Raw genomic sequence first — 24,124 nt, forward strand, 5'->3', positions numbered from 1 at the left:
AGAAAAAAAATACATGTATTGATAATGGGTAGTACAAGGTAGTTAATATGGGCGAATACCATATTGACCTGAAGCAGCCGCACATTTCAACTGTGGTGTGGGGTCACGTGAACAAAATTTCACGTGCCTTACCACCAAGAAGTGTGCAGAATTTACTTGTGATTAACGTTTACAATCCTAATGCTGTTTGCAGGTGTTGGGCAGTAAATGAAAAAACGTTGCCACTCTGCGCCACGGGGATAATTTTTTTTATTTCACAGGGACAAGCCATCCCTGTGAAATAAAAGAAATTATCCCCTGTGGCGCAGAGTTGGGTGTTACAAGGCTATCGGCAATATAGATTGACCAACTGGACCCCTTTTAAATTCGAACCCTTCTTCTGATACTGAAAATCTCGACTACACAAGAAATTGCACATATTATAGTACTGTGAGGTGTTTTAAAATAGGCCTAAATATAAGGGAAGCCTGACAACAGCTACCTCACATGCTTTAAAAGCTTTCAAAATCAATACTACGAAAAAAGTAAAACTTTTATAAATAAATAAAGTACTTCTGTTACTTTTAAGAACAAATAAACTTTTGTTTTTGTACTCTTTTAACCATTCATTCATATGAAAGACGTGTGGTTAATCTATAAAATCTGGAGATCTGAAAGAGGATTTCTGTCTCCTTAATGTTTGGAACAAGCGTGAGCGAGTATGGCTATTCCCTGCTTTCAGCAATATTCTATCAACACCTGGGCCAGACTTTGTAACCACATGGGGAATCAACCAGATCTTCAGCTGGAGAGGAACACTGGTTGGAAAGAGGAAATATGACCAGTCCTTAACATTACAAACAAACAAGGGTATGGTGCTGACAATTTCATTCTGGAGAATATTGGAGGTATACCGATGGTCAGAGAATCTGGCCCATCTGTGGATGCACCCAAGAGTGAATGAGTTTGGTTTTATGCCGATTTTAGCAATATTCCAGCAATGTGAGGGCTGGCTACACCAGAAATGGGCTTCACACATTGTACGCATGTTGGCAATCGAACCCATGTCTTCCGAGTGAACTCTAACCACTAGGCTATCCCACCACCCAGAGCACCTAGCAGCAGTGAATGGTTGTGTACTGACCAACATCACTGACATAAGTTGTGTACTGAACAGAACCTAGATGACAGACTTGAGGCTGTTAGGTGAGAGGAGACCTGAGGTGTCCAGAGTTTGATATGCCATGGTCACAGACAGTACAGTATTAGGCTGGGCCAGCTTCTTCCTGCACATGCAAGTCCTGGACAGACGGGTACTGGGTCGAAGGAGCGCTTGGACCTCTGAGCTGCCCTGATCCTGTAGCCTTTGCATCAATGAACAGAATACTAACAACACTTCTGTTGAATATAGGACAGATTATAAGAATGTCAACTGAATCAGTTTGTTTATTTAGTCAAAGCAAGTAAGTTTAATTCATTATATAAGTTTTCTTTTGCTCCAACAAAAAATAACTATTGACATATTTATATCATTGTAAAAACTCAATTTGAAATGATTGGATCAAGACATTCATAGAAATAGGTGATTCCGCATACATAAATTGACCTTGAAAGAAATGCAGGGGTAGCACGAAAGACAAAACAAAAGAAATCTTACATAATTGTTTGCTTTATGTCAAACTGATATGAAAGATTTCATGTACAGATGAATGCTCCATACAGCTGTTGGTTTAGACACAGCACTTCCTCTTCAGCTCACAGGACAACAGGCACATGCATACTTCTCTTGGAGGCTGGCAAAACGAGATTTTGGAACTCGATTTCGATCAATCTCACTTCTGAAGTTACAGTTCTCATCAATCATAGGCTGTTGGGTCATCAGTGCCATAATCTTTCTTCTTTTAGTTCTTGTCCCCGTTGGTACCCTTAAAAAAGCAAAACAGTAACTATTCCAAGAAAAACAAGCATCACTAAGATCTGGTGCATTTACAGTTTACATACTGGCAAGTAGAGCTGCAAAAATCCACTGAGGCAATTATGACTTTCACAAATAAGTCACCAGTTGAGGTAATATTTATTATATTCAGTAAAACAATAAAACAAAGGCATTGTCACTAAGGTGACATAATCCCCTGCCGCAAATTATCAAATCAAACTTATGAAGTAATGAAAGTTTAAGATGAAGTTAAATGTCAACAAAAACATGACTAATCAACCTCTCTTAATATCTGGCTCTTTAGTGTTTCAAACACACACATATTTTCAAGACTGACTTTGACCTTGACATGAATGTCATAGTGTATGAAATATTCAAAGCTAGTACTAAAGAAATTGCTTATTGAAAAACATTCAAGAGAAGTCTTAAAAGTCTATGAAGATAATCCAGTGTGAAGGTCACCAAAACTGACTGGGCCCTGGGCCTTCCCTAGATGAAGGTTGGTGTCAAATATGAAGAAAATCCAGTGAATATTTTGTTCGATATCTTGCTGACTATCTTAACATGCAATTTAAGATGCTGAAATCTTCAAAGTGTCTCTGTGACCTTGAAAATTAACTTGACTGGGCCCTGCGCCTTCCCTAGATAAAACTTGGTGTTAAATATGAAGAAAATCCAGTGAAAGGTTCTTGAGATAGCTTAACATGCAGGTTTACATGCTGAAATCTTCAAAGTGTCGTCATGACCTTGAAAATTAAGTGAAGGTCACCAAAATCGACTGGGCCTTGCGCCTTTGCTAGATAAGCCTTGGTATTGAAAATGAAGAAAATCCAGTGAACGGTTCTTGATATAGCTTAACATGCAGGTAAAATGTTAAAGTCCCCTTGTGACCTTGAAATGAAGGTCACCAAAACCGAGTTGGACCTTTCTTATACTTTGATGAAACTAGGTACCAAATATGAAAAGAATCTAGGGAACGGTTCTTAAGATATTCCAATTCGTACGTACGTACGGACAGACGGACGGAGCCTAATACTATATCCCCCGCTTCGCGCTAAATGCGCGGCGGGGAATAAAAATATTCTTTGACATGTTTTGAGCATGCTGACAGTGTTACATTATCAGAGAATGACCAGTGACCACATGGCTTCAAATTAAATAATGCTGACTATCATCATAACTGGCTTGGCTATACCATATTTTGCACATCTCACTTTATTTAAATCAAGTAAAGACACATTTTTATAAAATTCTTGAATATTCAATTCTAGTGATCACAAACTGAACTGAAGAAGGAACGAGTTTTCGCCACTAATATGGCAATGTCCCCCACCGCTAAGAAGAATGAAATATTTATAACATATTTACTATTTTATATTTTTTTGGTCACATACAAGAAATGACTGGTGTCTGGGTAATCTCCCAATGTAGGCTGTCACCAAGTTTGAAGACATTGGGTACAACAGTCCATGAGATATCATGTTAACAAGAATCGGGACGTAGGTACGGACGCTGCTGAATACATATTCAATTCATCCAATATGCAAGTCCTCCTGGACAAGTCATGAATATTCTGACGCCAAAAATATATTGCAAAATAAAAAATGTCAACATTCATATTATTGAATCATTGGAACAGCCAGGTGGTCGAATGAGCAAGCAAGAAATTAAGGTAAAAAGGCTTTGAATGCCAACTGTTTTCTGTGAAGAGTCATTTTATACCCACCTAACAGCCACTCTCAATACAAATCTGTCATGTAGAAATTACCTTTTTACTACCATTTGTGGTGGTTTTGGTTTCCGATTTTTTATCTCCATTCGCCACTTGATTATTTTTTGGATCTGGCTTCTTATCTCCAGCTTCAGTGGGTGCAGGTTTAGCGTCTGTGGCCTTTTTAGGTCCTGATGACATGTTAGGCTTGGACTCTGAGGTGCAGAGTTTTCTTTCCCAGCGGGGTGTTTGGGCGTACTGCACTTAAGAGCAGTGGGCTTGCTGTTGGACTTCGGGGGAGATCGGACAGAAACTTGTGCAGCTTTAAGCGGAGAGGCTTTAGTCTGAAACGGACATTGATGACAGCAAATGATAATAAACCAAAAGAAATTTTGTCATATATTGCGATTCAGGCCTTGTTTTGTTTGATTCTTTGACAGTATACAGTGCACTCTTACATTATATTTCTACCTGCAACGGTGTGATTATGGTGATGAAATCAAAAAGAAACCTTTGATTAACAACTCATAACAATGATGCTCATCTATTTGGAATAACAGATTTATCAAAACACTCAATGCTGTGTTTCAGTTCAACTTCAGCAACTTCATTGAAGTGTACAAACCTGTTCTTTGGCACGAGAGGAGTCGACGCCTTTAGCGGTTTCGGGCTTTGGAAAGACAGTAATAAGAAACATTTCATTCTATTATTTTATATCACAATCATTTTACATCATCCCTAATTCAACAAAAGTACAAATCTTGGTATTATTAAATGTGTACCAAACAAATGCTCTAAGAATAACAAAGAGGGACATCATCTATAGTCCAACCATAGAATTTTGGTCCATGGTGACCAGAGTAGTTTTGTTAAAACCTGACCTATGAGGTGAGGTGAGGTGAGGTGAAATCTCTAACCACTACACCACGGAGGCAGTACCTTGACCTATGAAATCAGACACATTATACTGATTATAAAATTTTAGAAAATATGTAAACGTCTTTTGGTGGCATGGTCGGGATCGAACCCACAGACGCTCTAACCACTATCGGAGGCAGTACTTGACCTATGAAAAACTAAAAATTGTTTTCTTTGCCTTCATCTTTGCCATTGCTTTTACTGGACTGGGACTGAGACTGGATCGAGAAGAAGACAATATTAATAAGTTAAAAACTTTACTTTTAAGCAGCAAAATATTGACAGCTGGAACAGAATTAGTGCAATGAAATGTGATTTGATACTGCATTTAAAATAACCAAAGTTACACAGTGATGTGAGGGAGGGAAGATGTTGCTTTTAGGAATATTCCATCAAGATCAATCAATATGGGGGACATCAGAAATGGGCTTCACACATTGAACCCATGTGGGGAATCAAACCAAGGTGGATGTTTTAACCATGAGGCTATCCCAGTGAGCCTCTTCTTCAGACTGACTGACTGAGTTTGGTTTTACGCCGCTTTTAGCAATATTCCAGCAACATCATGGCTGGGGACACCAGAAATGGGCTTCACGCATTGTACCAATGTGGGGATTCGAACCCGGATCTTCGGCGTGACAGACCAACGCTTTAACCACTAGGCTACCCCACTGCCCTCTTCTTCAGAATGTGTGGATGAACAGAGCTATGACATACTTCTATACTGGGAGCCGGACCATAACTTCTGGGTAGGAATTGAGAAGGTCGATGGGGCTTACAAGTTGAAGAACATGTGCATGGTAGTCCAATGCTGAACCAGTGAGATGCCATGCAATGGTTTAACATGCAAACTCCACTCACAGACAATAATACTAACTCCGAGCTGACTAAGCCTTGTAGTAATGCCTTAGATCCGAGTCAGCGAGTTTGTTGGATTTAATGGTTTGAACAGATGTCGATGGCAGGTGAAAGTGATGCTGAGTTTCATACATGTATGATACAAAGGTCACAACAGTAATGATCTGGAGAGCGCAGATGGCAAACCAGAGGGTGATTCACCAGTTAACTAAATCCACACAATGAATGTCACCACCCAGTCCCTGTTTCAGCTGGGTTTCGCACACATTAATACTACAGGTGAGGTGAAATGGGGTTTAACGTCGCACTTAAGAATATTCACTCAAATGATGATGTGCATGTGTATGTGTGACTGCTTGTACTAGCCCAGACTTAAGCTGGTTTTATAGTGCTAGCCCACCATGCCGCAGTTAAGCATGAAAACCCCACTTAGACACATTATACTGACTTGGAGCCGACCAGTCCTTCTTGTAACCATTAATGCCGAGCGCCATGAACGGACCAACAAGTACCATATGTTAACGTCTTTTGGTATGACGCGGCCGGGGATCAAATCACATATATATATCACTGTGTAGTACGGTACATGCCAGCACTTTACACCTACCTTGGTGCGGGTTTTCACCTGGATGGTGCCCCCGATAGTAGTCTCGAACTCAATGTCGCTCTCTGTATCCCCTTCCCGGTACTCCTCACTGTCTGTGCTGTTCCCACTCTGATTGGGCTGAAGATAGACATCAACACAGTATCAGCTGCATGAACTGTAGCTATGTGTGGCCAACACCAGTGTTAACTAACTTTCTCTGATGGAAATATATAAAGGGGATTTTCATCATGACAGGATGAATGATTTTATGTCTGCTTGTTTGGGCTGGTCACACAGTTGTACCCATCCCATGTTTGACTTTTAATCTGTTTTCCACAAACCATGTTACTACCAAACACAAAATGGTGGACTGTAAACATGTTAACCTTAGGCTAAAAATATTTTTTCTTCCCTAAGGTTGAAATGCTTATTGAATGTCAGTGTATCAAGGCAAACTGAATACAGCCTACAGCTTGACAAGTGTTTGTTGTTTAATGTTGTTTTCAAAAATATTGGCATCTGAAACGTCCAGGACAGATTATCTGCAAGGATGGCCAACAAGAAGCTTGCATAAACTTGACTCATGTGGGCAATACCATTGTTTGATGTAGTCTGAGAGCACTTTGGTCGTTTTCCCTCACTAGAACCTGATCGCCGTGTGTATCTATGGGTGTAAGGTAGTAGTGGTCTGATTAATTGAAATAATCGAAGATTTGTCGCAGTGACTAAACGACCAAGCAATCCATCATGTTTTGGTTTTGTCTGTTACATTTCATAAGCACTACAAGCTCGTTCCAAGTCATGATTGAATTTATGTTAAAGACTCCAAGAAATGTATGTTCCTAACATACTAGTCATCCTTTAAAGAGGTGAAATTTTGCACAAACCCCCCCCAAAGAAATACATCTTTTTTTCCTTATTTTTTTGCGCATTAACAAATTTCATAAATGACACTAACCAATTATTTTCGATGATTGATTGGTTGTAATGAAGCAATCATCAGTTGTGAGAGATTAACCAATTTCCCAACACTAGTGCAAGGAATGTGGTATATAGAAATCATGAAGAAATGATGGTGGCGTGATGAGGCTCATGTCACAGCTGGGAACCACAAACCTTAAAATCTGGATCCTCATCACTGACATATTTTTCAAGGTCCATGTTGTTGAGATCTTCAGTCTCGGTATCAGATTCAGACTCCGACAGAATGTCTTCATATTTGCGCTTCTTCTCATCATCCTCTGCCTTGTTGGGGCTGGTCACCAACTGCCCTGTAAGTTTCCTAGATATTAACTCATGTACACAGTGAGGGAGTTTTGTTTTATGCCGCTTTTAGCAATATTCCAGCAATATCATGGTGGGGACACCAGAAATGGGCTTCACACATTGTGCCCATGTGGAGAATCGAAACCGGGTCTTCTGTGTGACAAGCAAACACTTTGAAAATACACAATGCCATTTTAGAAAGTGGTCAAATGTAACATGTTATAGTATGACCAGAAATTATTGAGAATTTTAGGAATATGTTTAATTGGATTTCTAGTATAAACAACCTTGACCAGCTATCAAGTGCTTTGTTTCATTCAAGAGAGACAACTCCGTTAATCCTTTTTCATTAGTTTGTGAAAAGTTATCCCCCTTTGTTTACTTGCTAGCAGACGACATTTTCAGTGATCCTCAGTATAGATGATTTAGAGAAGAGGAAGTTGATTTTAGAGTATTATAACAAGGACATCAGATCAGCTAAAGTGATTTCAAGTAGAACAGGCATCCCTTTGTCCACTGTTTATCGTGTTTTGAAAAATATTGCAAATGGATATGGCACTGAGCACCAGGGAAGCGCAGGTAGGCCCAGAAAATTGACTGTCGGTGACAGGAGGCGGCTTGGTATTCTTGTTTCTAAAAACAAACGAAGGAGTTTAGAAAACTTAAGGCTGGATATGATTGATAGAGGAACTGTGGCTGTCTGTAAGGAGACAATTACAACTGAGCTGCATGCAATGGGTTGGCAGAAAAGTCGAGGAATTCCATCACCGATCATGAAACCTGAACAAAAGGAGCGAAGGTTGAACTGGTGCTTACAGCATAGAAATTTTAACTGGGACAATGTGATTTTCTCAGATGAAAGTTCTGTGTGGCTGTTTCATAATACACTGAAATTCTGGACCAAACAAACTGAAAAACCTTTGTATCAGCGCCCAAAGTACAGTCCGAAATTTAACGTGTGGGGTGGCATATCTGTGTTAGGGGCAACGCCCCTCTGTGTATTTGAAGGGAATATGAATAGTGAGTGGTACACAGATATTCTAGAGGGACATTTACTTCCATCTGCTCACGTGTTCTATGGAAATTTTTTGATTTTCCAGGAGGACAACGACCCAAAACATCGTTCGAAGCATTCACAGGCCTGGTTTCGGACCCAATATATGACATTATTAGATTGGCCAAGCTATAGCCCTGACCTAAATCCAATAGAAAATGTTTGGGGACTTATGAAGGAAAGTGTCAATAAGAATAATCTGACAAATATTGTTGAAAAGAAAGAAGAGGTGGTCCTGATATTGGGACAGCATGGACCACGACTTTCTAACTTCTTTAATCAGTAGTATGCCCCGCCGCATTGAAGCCTGCATTGCTGCCCATGGTGACTTGACAAAATACTAACTGTTCACCTGTCTTTGAATCTGGAGTTATGTTCTGCTAATATTCACATTTAATACGTGAGTAATGAGTGAATTTTTTTTTTAAAATTACAAAGAGAAAGAGAGAGAGGAGAAAAGAAGAGAAAATAAAAAGAGCGTTATAAATCTGAAATCACATGCTAAGAATGCGTTTATTAAATTTATGTCAGTTTCCCAGAATTTTGGAATTTTAACCCCGTAAAATATGTTTCATATTGTTTGATTCACAAATCCAGCTGATTGTGCTTCATAGAAGAATATGTTTGTTATGTAACCCAGCTGTAGAAGATGAAATTCACTTTGCTTTTGTATGCCCACATCATGGTGATTTAAGAAAACAATACATCCCAAATAATTATCTGTAAAAATATCCTTCAAGTGACTTTGTTTCCATTCTATCCTCCAAAAATGAAAGTGTAATATGTAATCTAGAGCTTTATGTTAAACATGCTGTTATGCTTAGAAGCAATCTCTTATCTGAACTGTAATTTATTTCATGAAATATCTGTAACATGTGCTGTATGTATAATAATAATAATAATAATGTGTCCATTTATATAGCGCCAAACTCCACACTAGGTATGCTCATAGCGCTAACAATCAAGGCCATTATTACCCGGATAACCCAAGCTGCCTGTATTGCCTGTATATGGGCCGGAGCCCTTAAGTACAATAAGCATCTTTCACTTTGACTACTACCATACCTGATTAGCGACATTCTGAGTCATTTTTCCCTGACCAAAACCCTAAATTTCCCTGACTTCACCCCAAATTCCCTTGCTATTGAAAACATATAAAATTTCCCTGACTTTCAGAGAAACGCAAAATTTCCCTGACTTTTCCTTGACCTGTGGGAGCCCTGTAATAAGGAGTCAGGAACCAGCCATTTGGTATTCAGTAGCTGGGGGAGCAAAAAGTATGTTGGAAACTCAATATATCACAGAGACCTCTATAAAGGAGTTATTACTTTAATTAAAACTACATGCCAAAATATTGTTTTTTAAAAACACATTGCAAAGAACATCATGTTTGTGGCGGATAATTATTCAAACAAACAGAAGCATATTTATTTGTCAGACATTTTGTCTGAGAAAATTACTTTTTTTTACTTCCATATAAACATGAAATGGTCAGTCCCTTACGGTGCCCATTAATCTGGGGGAACGTAATACGGCCTCAGACATAACTTGATAATAAGTATATATGATGAATACATATGATGAGTACATATGATGAGTATATATGATGAGTAAGTATCAAACCTTTGCTGTGTCCGCTAATATCGATATGAAACTTGCGTCTTAGTCCTGGCATCAGTTCTGCCAGGCCGAAGTAGTTAATGGTCCTCTGAAACTTGCTTATTAATCCAGATTTCATCTTCTTACGTGGCGACACCTATCAGAGATAAAACACTAAAACCACATCTTTCATAATTTAAGTTTAGTATAAAGAGTAATAATAAGAGTAATTAATAATATGCAAAAACTCACAAAAACCAAGGTGAAAATATAATGTCAACTTCTTGCCACTACTGCATGTTCGTTTACCTAAGCAACGTTTCCGCACCTGTATTTGAACACTGCAGTTACATATTTAAGTTACAGCACAACAACCTGTTAATACTCTGGTCTGGGATGAGCAAATGATTGATGTTCCAGGCTCCAGGGGTATGGCATACAAGCAACAAGGCCACAGAGCCTGGGCTCTGTTCCACTAAGTAATCATAGTGCTACAATAGGCAAAAGTCTATGCTAATGTATCAGGGGTCCAATTTTTCAATCTCGATTGGGTATCCTAATTTTCCTTTCAGTAACCAAATAAATCGTACTCATATCACTAACTAAATTGGGTACTTTGCAATTTTCCATTAATTTTTAAAATATAATAAAGTTTAAATGTTATTGTTTGTTATTTATATTTTATCTGTATTATGAGAAACTGCAAGTTGTCAAGTTCATTTCCTGAAATAAAACCTCTCAGTAAACCTCAGTTATTTTATCTAACCCCGGTACGCAAGCTAAGATATGACAGTTTTGTGTGCACGCATGCAAGATCAAATTTATTAAGTATTTACAAAAATTCAAGCGTACTTGTACGCAACAGACTTCATAGGAATTGAGTTTTCACATAAATATTTGCATAACTTACGCAGATACGCAGCTTACTGTACCTGTGTCACCTGAGCACTATGATCTCTGAGGAATAGGGCCCTGACCACCAGAGCCAGAGTTAAACCTGTTATGACAAACATGAGATACTCTCAGGACCCAGTATCCCAACAGGGTCATTCTGTTACAGAAATTTCATCTACCTTTCTCCTAGACTGTATTTCAGTCTGCTTTTCTGGAGACAGGCAGCCATTCTTCTTGGAGTGGTCAGGTGCATCTGCTAAGTCATGGAGGTAGGTCTGGACACCTTTCATTAAATAGACCTACAAGGATGGTACATCATGACCATGTGTTCATATGGCATGTCAAACGTCAAACCGATACAGGTGACAATAAGTGGCCAGAAAGCCTAATACTTGATCAAGTTGATGGAAACAAATGGGTTTATCTACAAAATTTCAGCAAGGGGACAGGACTAGTACAAATTTCTGAATATCCCCATTGTCTCAACACTACAAGAACATAACCTGAGTTCTAACATGCTCCTATTTCAATCAAACAAAGCAGGACAAATTCATGTCAATCATTGTTTCAAATTAAAAGGGCCAAAAAACATGATGAAAGAATGAAAGAAGATACATCTTAAATGTTCTTAAGTCAATATGATTAATAATAGTGCTATTGTAAGTAAAAAGCATGTTCAGAAAAGATTCAAAATCAAACATTTCTATGAAGTGACTACAAATACTAAACCAATATCTAAAGAAATCAGCCTTACCAGAAGTTCCAATGGTTTTGTCATGATAACAAGAACTCTGAACATGACACCCTTCTTGTTGCCTTTCTCAAGTTTCTGAAAAAATAAATTGGATGATTTTCAACAAGGTTACAAAAAATCCCATGTGCAACTATATTCCAGAGTGAGTGAGTGACTATGACTTAATGCCACTTTTAGCAATATTCCAGCAATATCACGGCAAATCCATATTCCAGAGTTACATGAAAAAGTTGGATCTACTGTCTTTCTACTTTCTACCTCAATGTGTTCCTTGCTGATGACAGTGCTAGTTCCATTCTGTCCACTCTTGGCCTCTATTTGTCTGTTCTTCCTCAAGTCTGGTCTCAACAAGAACAGCACTGCCTCACTCACGCCACAAGCTCGATCTAAGGACCACATAACCACCTGACCGGGCAGGGAGCACAGCAGGATACCGACCTTCCTCTGGACAAAGCCTCTCACACGGCGCTTACCACGGTGTAGCATCTGAATACAGACATACAGAGGCTTTAGTGAGCTGAGTTGAATCAATCAGATATAAGTTGCACCTGGTTCATGTTGGCCTTTAAACTATGAATGTAGAGACATTCAGACAACACAATGATATCATCTCAGATGACATGTTAACATAGGTTGTTAGTGTTTCCCCTATAGAAGTTTAGCAGGGCACAGCGCCCTGCCCTTTCTATTTGGTCCTCTGCCCGTCTTTTAATGCAATAATTCAGGGATTTACGGGACGTGAATGCCAGCATCCTATATGCATAAAAATTGACACTGGACGCAACAAAATTTATAGCATGTCCACAGGGACTAAGAAAACGTCCAAATACTTTCTTAAAAATTCCAATCAAGTGACAATAAGTTATCACTGAGTTTGCTACCAGCTGGGTTATGGTATTATTTGCAATTTAATTACTGTAACAATGCGATGATCATGATACACAATACAATACAATAACAGTATTAATAATAATATTTAAGTGTCTGGGACCCCCATTTTGCTGTCCAGGACCCCAGAAAATTAAGAGCGAGTCCGAGGGACCCTCAAATACAGGACTCAAGGTAAATACCTGATATTTGACATTAACACTTGATGGGGTTTAGTTTCTACTTCATGCTGAAGTTAAGCAAACTAACTGTGCTCATTGAGCCCTGAAGAATCATATGCATGGCTAACTTAACATGATACTTGGAAATCTGTCACTGCATGCCCTTTTTGGAATAGTTGGTCCCTTTTGAATTCTCTTGCCTTTCCCTTTTTGGATAATGGAGGAAACACTAGGCATTAATTGTTAAACAAAGCTACACAAACACAATTCAATGTCATGGTAAACGATATCACTGCTACAAGAACATGCTTTGATTCCTTGTCTGCCAAACATGGAAGTTCTTGCTAGCTTCCTTCCAATGTGTCATCTAAAGGTTTCAGTGACACACAAATCAACAGTAACCTCAAGGCTTCTTCAGTGTGCTTGGCATGATCATAAAATGTAAAATGAAGCACTAAGTACCAACATGTTATCTTTGGGGTTACACTATCTCAGTAAAGTACAGCGAGTGTGTTTAGTTTTCAACCGCTTTTAGAAATATCACAGCAGGGGATGCCAGAAATGGGCTTCACACATTGTACCCAAGTTGGGAATCAAACCTGGGTCTTTGGTGTGATGAGTGAACACTTTAACCACTAGGCTACCCTACTACCTCCAGTAAAGTACAGATTCAACAGACGCTGGTGAAGTGAAACCTTTTCTAGTACTAAAAGAAGAATTTAATCTTCATGAAACATATCTCATATATTTTAGATTTTTGAAGTACATACCTAAACAATACCTTAACCTTGCTAAGGCAACGCCTCATTATGATGAAATAGCCAATACTGACTGTACTATTCTTAAACAAATATGTAACCCAGCTGACTGTAAATTTGTCTACTCACATTTATGTGATAATCACACAATATCATTGGATAATCTTCAACTCAAGTGGGAATCTAAGCTTCATACTGTTTTATCCGATACTTATCTTGCTGACTGTTTTACAATGATTAACGCTGTTACCATAGAGAATAAAGCTAGGAATTTTCAATTTAAAATAATGCACAGAATAGTCTCAACGAAGTCATTTCTTTGTAAAATAGGTATTAATCAGGATGACATTTGTACTTTATGTGGCAGAGAAATAGAAACACTCGAGCACTTATTCTTTTTATGTGAGAAAACTAAGCATCTAATCTCGCAGTTTGCAAACTGGTACAATTTGAAGACTGGCACTCGCCTCAATATTGATAGCACAAAGTTTTTACTGGGGGACCCTGAGGCAAGTGTATTATTGAACCACATTTTTATCATTATCAAGCAATATATCAATAAAACAAGATATACCTCAGCGGAATTAAATTTCAATCAACTATTTTATTTTATAAAACATCACTACCATTTGGAAAAATATATCTTTGGTGAAGATCACTCAGATTTCAAAAGAAAATGGTTATGTCTCTTTCAAAATGATTAAACTAACAAATTGACATAGTGAGGTTTTCTAGGCCGCACTCTGCACTCTTTCATCTTTTCTTATCCCTCTTTCCTTATCTCTCCTTTCTTTCCCATCTTTATAAAAAAAATTTGCATATGTTGTGCATGTAACGCGAGGTAAAGAAAAGAAAACAGCAGAATACAGGCTTCCACCATCAATTTAAAATAATGTTTGAATCCGGAAAATGTATACTGTAAATACTCGTGAAATGCGTTTTCTGTAATATTTGACTAATAAAAAAGAAAGAAGTATATTTCTGAGCATGTCACATTCGGATTCGAATCACCCATTCGCCAACCCACAAAAGCAGCAATCTAACGACGCATCCTCCACTAAATGGAAGTCTGACAACTGGTAGTCTAGATCACATGCTTACTGTATCCCTCTTAGTCTGTCTCACAGTCCCTGAACCATATTATTTTCCCCAATGCTTAGCCCTCCCTGCAATGCTAAAGCCCTAAATAAAGCAAGTCTATATTTCCTCAGAATCTCTGGTCTCACTGGGGCTCCTTTTCAATTTAAATGGGTTTAATGGCTACTATCACAATTATATATATTCAGGGACTAAACGTTAGTCTATATCCCTCTGACAAGTGTAAATTGGCACAGCTCCTATGACCACAGTTACGAATTCACAATGCCACTAACTACATGATGGTGATATCAGAGCACAATGGTCAATTACACTCAATACTAGGAATAGTCATGTTTGTTAAAGCATACAGAGCTCAAAGTTTTATAAGCAGAAAACTTGAAAGAACCTATTTCTTTGATTCTATCATTCATCACAGCGTGACTGATTAACCATAGTGGTAAAAAGGAAAGTAGCACATAATCTGATCAATGCATAGCTGCCAATGCTCTCGTCTTTCGATTTCACTTTCATAATTTACCTTTCTGGATGACACTATTACAGCGGACCACGTCTGTGTTGCTCTCACAGCAGCTGCAGCATATATTGTGTCAACCCTTGGCACTACAAACATAGAAAATTAAAAAAGCTATTATGTCTGCCAACAGTTTGAGTCTTTCTGAAACTTGTATTTTTATAGAACTATGTCCCACATGGTTAATCCTGGCTGCAACCACAAATCTACAAACACAATGCTGTGTGAGAGCAAGAAAAATACATGGATGTAGGCTAACTGCAAATAATCAGGTTATTTCAGTAGCTGATAGTAGGCTACAACATTTCTACCGTCGGTACAAGAAGCTGCACAATCAAGCACTTCACTAATTGTTCAAAGCATTCTTCCTAGCAGGGTTGGTAGATTGAGCAATGGTTGTCAGTTGGATTGCCAACCACATCATACCGAAAGGTGTTAGTGAGCTTAGTTTTACATCACTTTTAGCAATATTCCAGCAACATCACGGCAGGGCACACCACAAATGGACCTCACACATTGTACCCATGTGGGGAATAGAACCTGTGTCTTCTGCATGATGAGCGAACACCTCAATCACTAGGCTACACCACCACCAACAGGTGTTAAAGATGGTGTCGGCTCAGGAAGTCGACCTTTGGATTTTTTATAAGGCTCCTGTGTTATTTGGGGGTATTTGGGTGTTATTTTAGCACATGTTGTTACAAGGCTGCTGGTTGTGAATACATCGCACACAAAAGCCGACCGTGTCAAAACTTGCATATAAAATCGAATTTGTTTAGGTGAAGGAATTTGAATAAGTAATATTATATTAAATATACTAAATGATATACATCTCATCGATAAAACATGCCTGAAAACCAATGCTGCCATGACCTTGCAGACTACATCACCAGCTTCTGGGTGCAAGGGGATCTTCACAGATCGCAGTAGAACCACCATGAGGATGAGGGCCCACGAACCAATAACCACCTGGAAGGTTGGCATTCCCGCCTTCAACGCACCATCGGCACGGCTCACCCCAACATTTTTTAAATCATCACGTTCCTGCCCAGGGAGCAGTCCAACACTGAACACAAGTTGGTACAATATGCCAGAGGCAAAACCCATGAAACAGACACCTGGAATGTCTGCGTCAAGAACTCAGACACAATCTACAAAATGGAATGTGAACTGTTAGACAATTTGCTGATTCAGAGTCATCTTTTACACCTTTAATAAATATTAATAATTAATATGTACTTGTATAAATGTATATTTTTGTACTACTATGTATTTTATTTTATGTTTTATATTTTAATAAATATATATACTCGGTGAACTGAGATTGAAATACAACACATCTTTATATCTTTTCTCATTAGGTGTGCTCTCATCCGCATAATCCAGATTGTCTCTATAATCCAATGTTAATTGCTAAAATGTCGAAACGCCCAGGACGTCGACCTTTTTTCTTCACTCATCCGTGATGATTTGACCAAAGGTCAACGTCCTGAGCCCTAACTGCTAAAGATGGTACTTTATGTTTCATTGCTTTGGGCTCATTATTACCCTAGTGTAGCAGGCCATTTCTTCCCCGGTCTAAACTTTCCCCAGGGAGAATCTTTGGTATACCCCTTATCAAATATTGACTTTTGAATATAGAATAAGGCACTATAGTGGAATGACAGATGATCCAGCATTTGATATAGATATTGTGTTGATGTTTACGTCTGCTTCCAACTGTTAAGTTGACGTGGCCGACATGGATGTCATATTTAAAGCCATGAGTGAGGGAATAAAATTTAAATGGATATGGACATCCAAGTAAAAACTGGGTATTTAGTTAAAGTTTATTTAGTTACAGTAATGATTTTGAGATAAGCCAATTTGGAGTAAGTGGGAATAAGTAAATTATTGAAACATAAAAATAAGTAAATGATAATATAAAACAATAGTATTGATATAATATGTTTGCTTTTCTTTTTAATCTCACCTTATATAAGGACATATAATGTGAACCATGTACATGTTACATATGAAGATGATGATGACCTGACAATTGTTAATGAAACTTGACATCCACATGAATATCTTATCAATGTGTTCAAGTGAATAGCTATGTCCTGTTTTCGTTTCTGAAATAGCCTAGCTTGGCCAGAATCTCCCTCTTTCCCACAAGGGTTTGACACAGGTACCCTTTAAAGTTGATTCAAGGGTAGGGAGAAAGAAGAGAGGGAGGAGGAGAGAAAGAGGAAGGGAAGGAGCAGAGAAAGAGGGGGAGAAAGAAGTTTGGACTAGGCTAAAGTTTCCCCGAGAAAGGTTTGGCCAGGGGGAAAGTTTGGCCTGTTACACTAGTAACATGATCAATTAAATAAAATTACTCATCAGTTTTAGTCAGTATACTGTGTTAAGTCTTTATGGGTTTGCATTATAAAATTGGCATAGCAGATAACTTCAGACCAGTACAAGCAGACGATTTTGGAAAGAATTCTGATTGTCGCTGGCACTTGTTTCATGGACTAGTTTAGGGTTGGGGTTATCTAGCCCTGACTTAATTCATAGCTAAGTCACTTTCATATTTTTTTAATTAATGAAAATAACAAATGTTATTAATTAATTAAGTGGCCGAGACAGTTGGTAGTTTTTCCAAGATTCTTAGCCACCACCAATATGCATTGACCTTGAGTGAGTGAGAGTGAATTTAGTTTTAAGCCACTTTTAGCAATGTTCCAGCAATTGTCATGGCAAGGGACACCAGAAATGGGCTTAAAATATTGCATCATGTGGGGATTCAAACCCGGGTCTTCGGAGTGATGAGGGACAGCTTCAACCATTAGGCTACCCCCACCACCCCTAGATAATGCATTGGAATAATACAAGTTCAGATGATGTGACAATAATAGACATGGTATACACATATAAACACAAACAAGTGTTTGCCACTAAAATGGCAATGTCCGCTGCAGCTTGAGAAGAATAAAATGTAACACATACTAGTTCATATCTTTTGGTCACATAGAACACCACCTTTTGTGAAATGTAGTTTTAGTCAGGATCACTTCCCAGAATCTTCTCTTAACTGAAGATATTTCAGGAAGACAGTAGATTTTAATGTATAGATGCAGATGAACATATCCAGTCAGTATTAGTGTGTATTAGGGCTGGGATGGGTCCAAATTTTCTACCCGGGTACTCCACCTCCTATTACCCTACCCTACTTTGATACCCATTATGTTAATTCCTGACATCCAATTTGTAAGAAACGGCAATATATTCTTCAGCTCAGAGGCTAAAATTGGGTGCAACATTTTACGAGATATCATGTTTACGTAAGTTTGTAAAGTGGTCAAAGTGTCACGGTGACCTTGAAAATAAGGTCAAGGCCACCATAATCGAGTGGTGTCTGTAATCCCCCAATATAGGCCATCAACAGTTTATGAGATATCGCGATAAGAATCAGGAAACTGAAACTTAGTACCCCATTCCACATTACTCAAATATGCTAAGGAAAACCACTTCAAATGTTAATTGATCAAATTGTGTGCATCTGCTAACATGAAAACAAAAACAATACTCCATGAAGACAAATAAAATTATCAAAAGTCTGTTTATCAGAATGGCGACACACTATGACCAATAATCAGACAGACCACCACCCGTCAAATGAAAGCATCTGAAGAAAACATTGATTATGAAAAAAACATTCATTGTTAAAAAACACATCACAGAAGAAATCCACATGTGATCACATTCATCTACATGATTCCAGTAAAAACATTGCAAAGTTCCAGTGGAGCAGCCTAAAGGACACATTGTTGTGTCGAGAAGGTGATCTGTTCTGAAGTTTGTTCCACATGCTTTTGAGACCAGACTGAACACTCCATGCAGACAATGGTCTCCTGCTCAAAGGAGGCATGAACGACTATGGTCCTGTGTTATCGTCGATGAGGATGAACTGAATACAGACAATGGTCTCCTGCTCAAAGAAGACATGAACGACTATGGGCCTGTGTTATCGTCGATGAGGATGAACTGAATGCAGACAATGGTCTCCTGCTCAAAGAAGACATGAACGACTATGGGCCTGTGTTATCGTCGATGAGGATGAACTGAATACAGACAATGGTCTCCTGCTCAAAGAAGACATGAACGACTATGGGCCTGTGTTATTGTCGATGAGGATGAACTGAATGCAGACAATGGTCTCCTGCTCAAAGAAGACATGAACAACTATGGGCCTGTGTTATCGTCCATGAAGATGAAGTGAATGCAGACAATGGTCTCCTGCTCAAATGAGGGAAGGACAACTAAGGTCCTGTGTTATCGTCCATGAGGATGAACTTAATGCAGACAATGGTCTCCTGCTCAAAGGAGGCATGAACGACTATGGTCCTGTGTTATCGTCGATGAGGATGAACTGAATGCAGACAATGGTCTCCTGCTCAAAGGAGGGAAGGACAACTAAGGTCCTGTGTTATCGTCCATGAGGATGAACTTAATGCAGACAATGGTCTCCTGCTCAAAGGAGGCATGGACAACTATGGGCCTGTGTTATCGTCCATGAGGATGAACTGAATGCAGACAATGGTCTCCTGCTCAAAGGAGGCATGAACGACTATGGGCCTGTGTTATCGTCCATGAGGATGAACTGAATGCAGACAATGGTCTCCTGCTCAAAGGAGGCATGAACGACTATGGGCCTGTGTTATCGTCCATGAGGATGAACTGAATACAGACAATGGTCTCCTGCTCAAAGGAGGCATGAACGACTATGGGCCTGTGTTATCGTCGATGAGGATGAACTGAATGCAGACAATGGTCTCCTGCTCAAAGGAGGCATGAACGACTATGGGCCTGTGTTATCGTCCATGAGGATGAACTTAATGCAGACAATGGTCTCCTGCTCAAAGGAGGCATGAACGACTATGGGCCTGTGTTATCGTCGATGAGGATGAACTCTAGTCCCATTGAACCAGCAAACTCATGTAAATGTCGAGGAGTTGGATCTCGATAGTGTACAAAGGCAAAGGCTTGATCTCCATGGCCCTAGAAAAGGCTCACAAAGAATAGGATGTGTCTGAATAGAAAATTGTTAACACCACAAACTGTTGTTCATGTGTTATTGAGTGTGGTGACAGTCACGGATGTGAATCAGGAAAAACATATTCCCAATGTGCAGTGGAATGCTGCTCGTCACTGGGTTGATGCTATGGATTGCATGCAATGCTTTCAACCTGCACCTTTCGCAACATCTCATTTGTGTTGTCAAGTTTCAGGCATGCTTTGGCATCGGCCTTTGATGCACAACACTCCATTCTGTTGTTGCAATATTCGACAGCAAATGTTGCTGTGTGCTCTGATAATTATAAACAACGATTCGTCACCATACATTTAAAAAAATGATTTACAAGCACTTCATGCCCATGACTGCAAGTTAAACTGAGGTCCTGTTAGGGTTACTTGATCATGTTGTACCAGAATTCAATTTGTTGGGTCAGATTTATATTATAAAATCTTGATCTCTAACAAACTTTGTGTTGTACAGGTTCATATGAACTTGCCATTTCAAATAAACGCTTTTGGTACTTATGTTTTGTTTACAAAATGACATGCTATTATAATTTTGACATATTAGGCCCTGCACTACAGAAGCTGGTTATCTAAAGCACAGGCCCCCACTGCGTGTCAGAAAACCGATAAACTAAGCCCTGGTTTACTATCCAGCCCCCCTACTACAACCCGCAGTGGGGGCCTGTGATCTAAAGGCATATTTTTAACAATTCAATGACAATGCAGTAGTTGTTTAATAACATTTTATTTGCTACCAGTGCTAAGTTTAATCTAACATGTGAAGTAATACCTGTGGCTAACTAGGAAAATAGGTTTCTTTCACTTGCATGTCAGTATTTCCAACACGTACCACAATGAAATCATTACAGGTAGATATTTCTAAAAAGGTACATTGCAGTTTGAACATGAAAGGGTTTGCTCAACATTTTTCAGTTGTGTGTATAAATACATATTGTTTTAAAACTTGACCGTTGTATAAACGGTGTTTCCCCTATCATATTAAGCAGATCGTGTCTCACCGATTATCTTCGACCTCAACGTGAACGGCAATTCTTGAGTCAAATATGAAACGCGCTTCTTAGCGATGAAGAAAACTCGCTCCCCTCGACTCATATATCTGTCGAGCAAAGGACTCCTTCTCTTGACGATGCCATATAGGGTGACGACGAAGCAGAGTAGAGGAATGGCAAGCACTCGCTCCACAAACCCCGGCCTTTCAGGTGGCTTGTGGTGAAAATTAGGACTCACACTTTCAGATCCGACCGACGACATCGTTCACTTTGTGAGTCCAGCTCGCGGAAGGAGCCAAACTAACACGTGCGTGTCACGCCGACTTGTTTTGCATGGGCGAATCTATTCGTGCAAGGGGTGCATGTGGAACCTGACAAATTCAAACGCTAAAAGCATGTGATCCAAATGAATTGTTTGATATAAGTTGGTATTTGCATGTTTTTGACAGGTTTTATTCTCTTTGAATAAACATCAACAACTTTCTACATGAGGTATGTTACTTAGACACAATGACTACACTACCCTATTTTGGTAATGGTATCGTTATTTGTCGTCACCACATTTCGCGGGAATTTTAATGTTGACACAATAGGTTTCAGTGGGGGAAGTTGATGCGCCTGTGTGTGGCATGAATTCAGATAGTCCTGTATGCTTTAGTGGGTGCTGACCGAGACTATGGGCTGTGTTCGACTGTCTATAGTGCCCATTTGCAGACATTGTCTAGAAGAAATACGAGACTCAGCCCCAGATTCCAAAAAATACTTCGGCTTGGTGACACAGATCTAGGAAGTACAGTACACGTCTGAATTCACTCTATAAAGGAATAATGTCGATTGCAAACGAAAATCTGAAGAATGCGTTCCTATGTATTAGGGTGCGGTTAAAACTTAAACACATTTTAAAAATCGAAAACTTGAAACATATAATGACATTTTTACGGAACCTGTTCTTTTTTTCTTCAAAAATGATGGATTTGAGTTCCGCGTACAAAACTACTGTGGAGCGACCACAGAATCTCACGTACCGAAAGGGGGATTGGCAGTCTAAGAAATTGGGAAGTCCGAACCCGAATTGTTCACAGGACACGGTCAGCGACAATTAAAAACGCACGCACACACATTGTGCTTGACACACAAATTGTAATTTGGGGCATATTATTTGAAGACCACCTCCGTAGTCTTGTATACCCGGTGAGCTGAAGACAGATTCGATCCCAAATAGTAAACGACGATTACAGGTGGTACTATTTGTCACAGATCATATACCGTTATAAAATGGTCCCTGTATTTGTTAATCTGTAAGGCGTTCTGACACTGAACACCGCCGCCATATAGCTGAAATATTGCTGAGTGCGGCGTAACCCTAACCTCACTCACTCACTCACTCTGACACTTCAGTAGAGCAGAGAACACGCCCTTGCCGCCCAGATGAGACGCATGACTTGTTGGATTCTGTACTGTCCAGCCACGCCAGAGATGACCTCTACCACAGTTGTATTTTGGCCTGTCCAGATTTCGAGAAGTTTAGTAGTGAGTGAGTGAGTGAGTTTAGCTTTACGCCGCACTCAGCAATATTCCAGCTATATGGCGGCGGGCTGTAAATAATCAAGTCTGGACCAGACAACCCAGTGATCAACAGCATGAGCACCGATCTGCGCAATTGGGAACCGATGACATGTGTCAACCAAGTCAGAGAGCCTGACCACCCGATCCCGTTAGTCGCCTCTTGCGACAAGCATGGGTTACTGAAGAATAATATTCTAACCCGGACCTTCACGGGTAAAAAGTTTAGTAAGACCAAGAAAGTTGGTTTATCTGTCCAGATCAGAGGTGATTTATGTAACAGCCAAGATCGACAAAACTAATTTAGCTTCTCGTGTCGTGACCAAAGATGTGATATTTTGTATTTTACTTGAAATACAGGTTTAAGTCTGCTTTGCTATTTACACGATTGTCGCATTTTCAGAGACGTGTGACACTTTGTATTTCATTTGCAAATAGAAGGAAATATTACTTGGTCGTTGAAGTTCGAAAATTGTTGCATGAGTGACAAAAATAAGAAAGTAAGATTGTTTATGGATAACAACTTCTTTTCTTATATATGATGCGACGTTTCGGTATGGATTCTTATACCGCTGTCAAGCAAGTATAACGGTATAAGAATCCATACCGAAACGTCGCATCACATATAATAAAAGAAGTTATCCATAAACAATCTTACTTTCCTATTAGTCACCAACTTCTAAATGCCAATCAAACCTTATATGGATTTCTAACATAATTATATGTTACCGTATATATTTCATGGAAAACAAAGGCGATGCTTGTGCCACCTGGATGGCAGTTACACTCATCTTTTCGCGAACACCCGGTATTGTCACTATATGAAATAGACTCAAAACATATGCATCATGCGAATGGTCGGAGTGGTACAAAGGTAGAATGATTACATGGCAGAGATGAACGATTATGGAACAATGACGGGGCATCGACACAGCACGCGTGCATGTGTAAACATATCACTTGTCGAACCTGCGTAGCCTTAATATACGCGTGTCTACGTTTGACACGTTCGGCGATAAACAATCCGACATTAAATAATACATTTGAAGAGGCAAATACCAAGGGCATCGCTAACCGAAACAAACAGCTTACACTGTCGTGAACATTGTTGGTACACAGACTTCGCAATACTTACGACCTTGACCGTATGATATCAAACGAGAGTAGCCTCCCCTAGACAACGTCACCCGACCGCTAACTCTACTGTAACTGTGCTTTGGCCTCGTAATTATATTTATAAACGAGTCACTGAAACCGTTTGGAATAAGACAGTACATATGCTTGTGCGCTGACTCTCTTGTACTGTATGTTCTCTATTAACGTTATTCGACACATGAAATGGGCGTACGGGTGGGCGTGGTCTTTTAGGTCACATCGCTCTCCGATCGGGCAGCTGACCACAGTGACGTGCTATCAGGGTGTGCTTGCCAGATTCTGGTGAATCAGTGATCATCGGCTCGAATCCCAGATTTGCGCTGATACATATAAAAAATTATGGATTTTCAGCTCGTTAGTGTAAACAGGGAGA

General features: G+C 39.3%; 1 protein-coding gene across 1 annotated transcript; it reads right to left on the reverse strand.

The window, feature by feature from the left end:
- Positions 1 to 1,630: 1,630 nt before the first annotated feature.
- LOC124291126 lies at positions 1,631 to 21,343 on the reverse strand. The gene is made up of 12 exons (XM_046728032.1): positions 21,043 to 21,343; positions 14,981 to 15,063; positions 11,814 to 12,041; positions 11,556 to 11,630; positions 10,981 to 11,100; positions 9,932 to 10,064; positions 7,105 to 7,259; positions 6,010 to 6,126; positions 4,711 to 4,762; positions 4,252 to 4,298; positions 3,684 to 3,970; positions 1,631 to 1,904 (listed from the first exon to the last, which is right to left on the reverse strand). Exons 1-12 carry the CDS (start codon positions 21,293 to 21,295, stop codon positions 1,730 to 1,732), a joined length of 1,725 nt encoding a protein of 574 aa, XP_046583988.1. The 5' UTR covers positions 21,296 to 21,343; the 3' UTR covers positions 1,631 to 1,729.
- Positions 21,344 to 24,124: the final 2,781 nt, after the last annotated feature.

This window comes from Haliotis rubra, unplaced genomic scaffold, assembly GCF_003918875.1.
Source record: "Haliotis rubra isolate DU_JTF1 unplaced genomic scaffold, ASM391887v1 Scf482, whole genome shotgun sequence".
Taxonomy (NCBI): Eukaryota; Metazoa; Mollusca; class Gastropoda; order Lepetellida; family Haliotidae; genus Haliotis; species Haliotis rubra.